The sequence below is a fragment of the Paralichthys olivaceus genome, chromosome 5, assembly GCF_024713975.1.
Source record: "Paralichthys olivaceus isolate ysfri-2021 chromosome 5, ASM2471397v2, whole genome shotgun sequence".
Lineage (NCBI taxonomy): Eukaryota > Metazoa > Chordata > Actinopteri > Pleuronectiformes > Paralichthyidae > Paralichthys > Paralichthys olivaceus.
In genome coordinates, this window is record NC_091097.1 from 15,540,934 (window position 1) to 15,548,512 (window position 7,579).

Sequence of the window (7,579 nt, forward strand, 5' to 3'; positions counted from 1 at the left end):
CCCCCCCCGTCTTCCGCTGACGTAGTTCCGCCCACAACAAAGATGGCGTCTGGACTCGCGTTTACAGGGGGGAGGATAAAGTGACAGCGACCTCTACTCGAGTCTCCAGCGCTTCTCCGTCCATTTCTTCACTTTCCCTCCCACTCCTGCGTCGCTGTGGCCCCGCGTCTCTTTTATACTCACCCCTTCATCTGGTCGACATGTCGGAGTACAGCACGGCTCCACCGCCCGGCCCCGGCTCCGGGGCTCCTCTCGGCGGACAGGCGGCTCTAGGGAACGGTGCAGCGGGCATCAAGAAAGATGCGTTCGCGGACGCGGTGCAGCGGGCCCGGCAGGTGAGGGATGAGAGGGGCTGTGTGGACGGAGGGTTAGCTCAGCTGTTAGCTTGTGGGCTAACACAGCTTCATGTTTTCACACATGTTCTGGTTTGCTGTGTGATAACAGTACGATAAAGTCACTTCCTCAGCTAAAACACTGTGGCGTGTGTCAACCTGCAGTGATAAGTGGGCTGTGCAGACAGAAATCAATTAAGATTGTGGTCATTTAAGTTTATTAGCTTACGCTAAACTAATGAATCAATGTCAGCAAACTACCTGTGATGTGGTTGTTTCCTGTAAATGATCTAGTCCTCCTCCATAAAGTCAGACAACACAAGACAAGATTTACTGGAGGCTCCATCATGACCTCCACGTTTTTGTATGTTTACTTCCTGTTCTCTTTCCCTTCATTTGATTTTTCTTCAGTTTGTTTTTACATATAAATATATTGTTATATTGCTATTTATGAAAATTATATTGCAATGACTGTAGATATTCCTTTATTGCCCAGCTCTATGAGGCTAATAAAATAAATGAAATAGAATAATTGAATAATGTTAGGTCCATAACAACTATATGTCCTGAATGCACACTGTACATATTGTAGTTATATACTGTAGTGTACATTAGTGCTAGATAAAGGCTGTATAGTGTGCATGAACACAGGCTTTGTCTGTGAGGCTCCCTCTAGTTTTTTCTGCCATTCAGCTGATGAACACACAACTAGCAGACAGTTTGTCTCCTCCATTGACCACTACTGCCTCGCTTTGGCAACCATAATTAAAAAAAATATGCATTCTTCATTGCTGACCTTTTTAAAAACATTGTTTTGGTTGATCTTTTATAGTCCATTGCTCTGCATTACTGTTTATTGCATCTAAGTTGCTGTCCAAGAGCCAGTTCTTTGGCCCTGAGCTGGCCCTTGAACTGCCTTGTTGGAAAAGGGATATCAGTGTTTCTGATGATGGTGACTTATACACTTGTGCTTCAGATTGCAGCTAAGATTGGGGGTGATGCTGGTCCTCCCGTGAACAACAACGCTGCATCAGATGGCTTTCCATTCACTGCACCGAAACGACAGCTGGAGGATGCAGGTAGCAGTGACCTCCCTGCCACATCACCTCTTTGTTTCTTGGTTGATGATGTATTTAGGTGCATAAGATATTTTTAAAGCAGTTATGCGGCGTCTTCTCTCACTTGACAGATGAACCAGAGAGTAAGAAATTGGCTGCACAAAGTGACTTGGATTCAGCAAAGGCACTATGTGAGTTTATCCCACAAAGTTGTGCTGTGTTTACTGACTGCATGGTGATGTTTACAACTCAAAGTTGACAATATTTAATATAGACTTCAAGTACCTCAAGACTTCAGTACTCCTGTTTAAGTAGTTTTCTCCTTTATCCTTATCTGTCGACACTAGTAATCCAGAACATCTCTCTTTTTCTCTCTGTTGCCGTCACCTCTCAGCTATTGGTGCACAGCTTGCTGCTCTTGCGCAACAAAGGTGAGAGCTGATAGCTTTAAGTTGGTTGTAAAATAATTAGCCATTGTCAGCTTTTGACTGTGGGGAAAAACAAAATGTGGCAAAATGAAATTTAAAAAAGTTAAATCCTACCTTTGTCGATGTCCTTGCTCATGAAGGCCTGCTTCCACCACGGAGGAGTACAATGTTCCTGACAGCATGGTGGGACTCAGTGAGTGTAGTTTAACTCTTGTTTTCACCCACATTAATGCCACACTGTCTCTGTGATATGAGACACAGCTAGACTGTCGAGAGTGTGACCTACCAAACAGAACATATATTTTTTTTTCCCTCTCTTCCTCCACAGTTATTGGCCGTGGAGGTGAACAGATCAATAAAATACAACAGGAGTCAGGTTGCAAGGTTCAGATAGCTCCAGGTACTGTCTGCACAGATGTCCAAACAGTTAGCCATAGTTTTCCATTTTAAATTTAGTTCTCCTTTTGGTGTCACTTATGTCCTTTATCTGTGTGTCCAGACAGTGGAGGCCTTCCAGCGAGGAGTGTCTCTCTCACTGGTTCCCAGGACTCGATACAGTAAGTTTTTTGATTTTTTGCTAATTGGCTTATTATCAATTTATTTTGTAAAAAAAAAAGTCAGACTTGGAGGGAGGATAAGAACATGTAATTTTTCTTACTTTTGATGAAGCTCTAAGCCCCATTCTATCCTGTCATTTTTAACTGGTTATCTATAATGACCCATTGCCTCATTATATTACGTGATGTATTGTTACATCAGCTTGATGTTGTAAAATGTATGTGGAGTAACTGCTCAAATCTTCTCTGGCTAGGAAAGCTAGGGTGCTGTTGGATGAGATAGTGTCACGAGGGAGGGGCACACCCCCTTCTTCTTATCACGAGTCTACCAATGGGCAGAATGGCACTGTTCATGAGATGATGATTCCAGCTGGCAAGGCCGGCCTTGTCATTGGCAAGGGAGGAGAGACTATCAAACAGCTACAGGTACATTTCATGGCTCCGCCTTAGCATTTTAGGAAACTGTAATTATCTTGGCCTCTGTGTACCCAATATTGCAGTGTAGCTTGTTTTTTGAAAAAGGTTTATAAATAAAGTCAGACAAAATAATCCAGTAGTATCAGTAAAGGCCTATAAAAGTCCGTCTGTCTGTGTGACACCCCAGGAGCGTGCAGGAGTAAAGATGATCCTGATCCAGGATGCCTCTCAGGGACCTAATGTTGACAAACCCCTGCGTATTATTGGAGATCCATACAAAGTCCAGGTAAAACAATTAAATCATCTTACAAAGTTCAAAATAAATGGAATTTGCTATGTAATATAATTCTCATATTTATCCTTTTCAGCAAGCTCAGGAAATGGTGGAGGAGATTCTAAGGGAGAGAGATCACGCCGGCTTCAGTGAACGAAATGACTTCAGCTCCCGAATGGGAGGTGGCATGGATGTCAGTGTGTGTGTGTGTGTGTGTGTGTGTGTGTGTGTGTGTGTGTGTGTGTGTGTGTGTGTGTGTGTGTGTGTGTGTGTGTGTGTGTGTGTGTGTGTGTGTGTGTGTGTGTGTGTGTGTGTGTGTGTGTGTGTGTGAGATTAGAAATGAAATCAGTTGCCACTGAATCAAATCTAAGTTTATACTGTAAATATTTATATTTTAAACTCAGATCCCAGTACCGCGACACTCAGTCGGTGTTGTCATTGGACGCAACGGAGAAATGATCAAGAAAATCCAGAATGATGCTGGAGTTCGGATACAGTTCAAACAAGGTTGGATCCTCTGATGATAATGGGTGAAATTATGTTTGTTAAAAATCCACATTATAGTGATATAACATTTAAAAAATGTTGGATGCATTTTTGACCACTTGGAACAAGTCAAATATTTTTTTGTCAGTTCAGCTCGACAGACTGTCGCATTAATTGTTTTAATTAATGTAAAAAAAAAAAAAAACAACAGCTAATGCAGACTTAAATCCTTCTCTCAGACGATGGGACAGGTCCAGATAAGATTGCACACATCAGTGGGCCTCCTGACTGCTGCGAACATGCCGCCCAGATCATCAACGACCTGTTGCAGAGCATCAGGGTCAGGGAGGAGGGACAGGGGGTATGGATCACTCTTTCACACACACATGTCTCGCTCTAAAACAAACTAATGGTCCTAACTGGACTCTTTTAAGCTTTTGAACTAAAGCAGAAACACACTTTAACTTTCTTAACTATCCCCAAACTATATCTTATTTGTGTCATTCAGTATAATTATGTACATTCCTAGAGAGAACATTTTGAATAATGAGGCCTTCTCCTCCATCCACAGGGTCCCCCTGGTCCTCCAGGCATGCCTGCAGGCAACAGGGGCAGAGGTGGCGGACAAGGCGGCTGGGGTCCCCCAGGAGGGGAAGTGACCTTCTCTATTCCTGCCCACAAGTGTGGGCTAGTGATTGGCCGGGGAGGAGAGAATGTCAAGTCCATCAACCAGCAGACAGGGGCATTTGTGGAAATCTCACGACAGCCTCCCCCCAACGGAGACCCCAACTTCAAGCTGTTCATCATCAGGGGCTCACCGCTGCAGATCGACCACGCCAAGCAGCTCATTGAGGAAAAGATTGAAGTACATACCTTAAATCCTTTTGTGTGTACTTTTTGAATGAGAAGCCATTATGATGCATGGGCATGTATCTTCATATGATTTGTGACTATGTCGTGTCCCCCAGGGTCCTTTGTGTCCTGCTGGTCCAGTGGGTCCCTACAACCCCAACCCATACAACCCTGGACCGCCTGGGGCCCCTGGACCACCACAGTAAGTGTAGCTTTAACTTGTGTGTATCATTAGCTCTGAGCAGCAGACCTTTTAGAGCATCTATGTTAATAATAAAACATGTTCTCCTCAGTGGTGGTCCTCCAGGTCCTCACCAGTACAGTCCTCAGGGCTGGAGCAACACCTACCAGCAGTGGCAGCCCCAGGCATCCCACGACCCCAGTGAGTCCCCTTTGAATTCACTGCCCTTCCTGAGTTTCCAGGGGTTATCATTTATTTTTACCCATCTTAGCACATTAAACTTATCACCCCCAACACAATATTTTCACCCTAGGTCTTTTTTTTATTTTTTTATCCCTCCTAGTCCTTTCTGATGAGTAATCTTTTTTTCGAAAACTGAGAAAGGTGGAAAGGATGGAAAGGATGGAAAATGTTGTGTTGAGATGCAGTTTCTGTACTTAAAGCAGTTCTGGCTAACACTGTCTCTGTTTTCCCCCTGGTCTCCAAGCCCGGTCTCCAGGCCAGTAGCAGGGGCTCACCCTCACCCTATGAGGACCTCACCCCCTCCACCCTGCGTCTTTTCTAGGCAAGGCAGCAGGCAATGACCCTAACGCAGCCTGGGCGGCCTACTATGCTCAGTACTACCAGCAGCCGTCAGGGGCTGTGCCGACCCAGTACCCTGCAAACCCAACTGGAGGAGCCCAAACATCAGCCGACCAGACCCAGCCCGCACAGACTCCAGGGGGGCAGCCAGACTACACCAAGGCCTGGGAGGAGTACTACAAGAAGATGGGTGAGACATTTTAATTAGCACTTAAATATCTACATTTTTTATATATTTATTCATACATTTTATATTTGCTGCACACTCAAAATGTAAACATTTTTAAATTATATTATTTATGTATCTTGCTTATTTATCTGGTGTCTGGTGTGGATGTGGGACACATTTTTGTTTATTCCACAGGTGAACTGTTTTTAGTTCTGCATGATAAACTTAGAATGAGCTTTGTTGTGAGCTGGGTTTCCTATGTGTTTCATCCACAGCCCAGACAGGTGGCTCCGTCCCTGGGTCTGCAGCCGCAGCTCCAGGAGCAGCAGGGGCAGCAGCCTCCACAACGGGAGGTCAGCCGGACTATAGCGCAGCCTGGGCCGAGTACTACAGGCAGCAGGCTGCGTACTATGGACCGATAGGACAGACTCCTGGGCAGCCAGCCCCTCCCCAGCAAGGACAGGTTGGTACAGAGGCTGCAGCAAGGTTTTCAATATGTTTCTTTAGTGTCATCAGAGATTTCATTTTTAAAAGTCATTCACTTTGCAATATGTTGTAAGAAGCTGAACTTTCCATGGTTTCAACCGTTTTAGACGCAGTGAGAGTTCATAGCAGAAAGTCTCAACCTGGAGAGAATCAAGAAGACAGGATGAGGAGGACAACCCCGAACTTTGAGCCAAGATCTATGCTGTTAAGTTTTATTTTGTTTTCATTTTTTATTTGTTCCAAGTGAAAGTCCAAATCCTGCCCACCACCAAACATCACTTGCTTTTTAATAAAAATGTGAACCGAGCAGACGTTCTCGTGCTTTGCTCCTGAGGGAAGGGATAAGACTGATGATGCCATCACGGCAGGGACACGCAGCTTTTTAAAACCTCTACATACATTTACATATGCCATTATAAACAATGGAAGCCTTGAAACACCAATACATCCGTCTCATATATCTTTTATTATCATCCTTAAGAAAACTAAGTCTCATTTTAAGCCCCTAATCTTTATATATCAGTGGTATATTTACTGAAATGCACAGAGCTATTACAACTCCAATCACCTTGTGTATTTGGTAAAGTAAGAAATCACTGAAATCCTTTTTAAAGCTAATTTGTTTGCTTATTGTTGTGATTTAGTTTTTCTTATTCAGTTTCCTAACAATATTTTTTGTACTGAGTAAAAACTGAATTCTACAATGTTATTTTGTGCTTGTGGGATGAATAATAATGATTATAGAAATCAGGATTTAAGAGGTTTTACTTTGAAGACTGTTGGACTAAATACTATGTGCTCAAAGATTGTAGAAGGTTTCTTTAATTACTTTTGGTTGAAGGAAAGAACAATCTTAAGGTAATGCTTAATTTTTGCTTTGGATGAAAATATGTTTGGGTCATTTTGCCATTTTTGCTTCCCTCTGTTCATTTTGTAGTTTTTATGCACCTTTACTTCATCTTCAAATATCCATTTAGGGTTAGAAACAAAAAAATGCCGGCTTACTGTGGATGGAGGGCCAAGATGCTAAGAAAAAAAGATTTACAACTTGCTCAGCTTTGTGTTTTATATTACTTGGAGAACTCTAGAGATTGTCAGGCCTTTTAAAGCCAACATATGCTTATGGTGGGTTTTCACCTTGAAGCAACTGCATATGTCTTTTTCATGTAGTGATGCAGAGGTTCTGTCGCCCTCTGTAGGTCTACAATGGGAATATTTTGCATATGGCAACATTGAAACCATCCACTTGAGGCTGCATGTTATTGCTTTGAACTGTTTGTTTAGTTTGAAGAATGTCAATGAGAATCTGATGATTGTTTAGCACACAGCTGTCGTTTGTGTGCAAAATAACAACATTTTGTCTTCCAGTTTGTCCCATTTCAAGTTATATTACATATGTACATATATTCAGCAATAGAAAAAAGCTGTTGAATTTGACTGTCGGTATCAGGTATGATTCTTGTACTCTGATCGCCTCCCTCTGGGCAACAGTGTTGATATTGTTAATAAATGACCACCAGCAGCAATACTCTGAATTAAAATGGGGCATATGTCAATTACTTTAAATGTGTGAACATTTTCTTTTGTCTTGTTGTATTCATCCTGCTTGCACGTCAGCAGATTCTATAAAACGAATGCAAAGATGATGAAAGCGTCTTTGTTCACACAAAAAAAGATACCAAAGATCATCCATCTTTTTAAAAAGGGTAACTGAACTACTCAATAGAATCACAAAACAACATTGTGTATTTTTTACT

At 42.6% G+C, this 7,579-nt stretch overlaps 1 protein-coding gene across 4 annotated transcripts; it reads left to right on the plus strand.

Moving 5' to 3' along the window:
• The first annotated feature begins 13 nt into the window (after positions 1-13).
• LOC109639450 (far upstream element-binding protein 2) lies at positions 14-7,388 on the plus strand. Of its 4 annotated transcripts, none has more exons than XR_002203394.2 (18): positions 14-335; positions 1,309-1,411; positions 1,522-1,581; positions 1,785-1,821; positions 1,959-2,011; positions 2,147-2,218; positions 2,318-2,375; positions 2,630-2,801; positions 2,980-3,078; positions 3,161-3,259; positions 3,471-3,573; positions 3,792-3,913; positions 4,124-4,417; positions 4,521-4,606; positions 4,698-4,786; positions 5,073-5,357; positions 5,612-5,799; positions 5,930-7,388. XR_002203394.2 is itself a non-coding variant. In XM_020102927.2 (18 exons), the coding sequence occupies exons 1-18, from the start codon at positions 201-203 to the stop codon at positions 5,936-5,938; spliced, it is 1,986 nt and encodes a 661-aa protein (XP_019958486.2). In that variant the 5' UTR covers positions 14-200; the 3' UTR covers positions 5,939-7,388. The 4 variants fall into 4 exon arrangements, 2 of the variants coding, with proteins under 2 accessions (XP_019958486.2, XP_069380561.1); XM_020102927.2 differs by having other exon boundaries at positions 5,151-5,357; XM_069524460.1 differs by having other exon boundaries at positions 3,161-3,243; positions 3,470-3,573; positions 5,151-5,357.
• Positions 7,389-7,579: the final 191 nt, after the last annotated feature.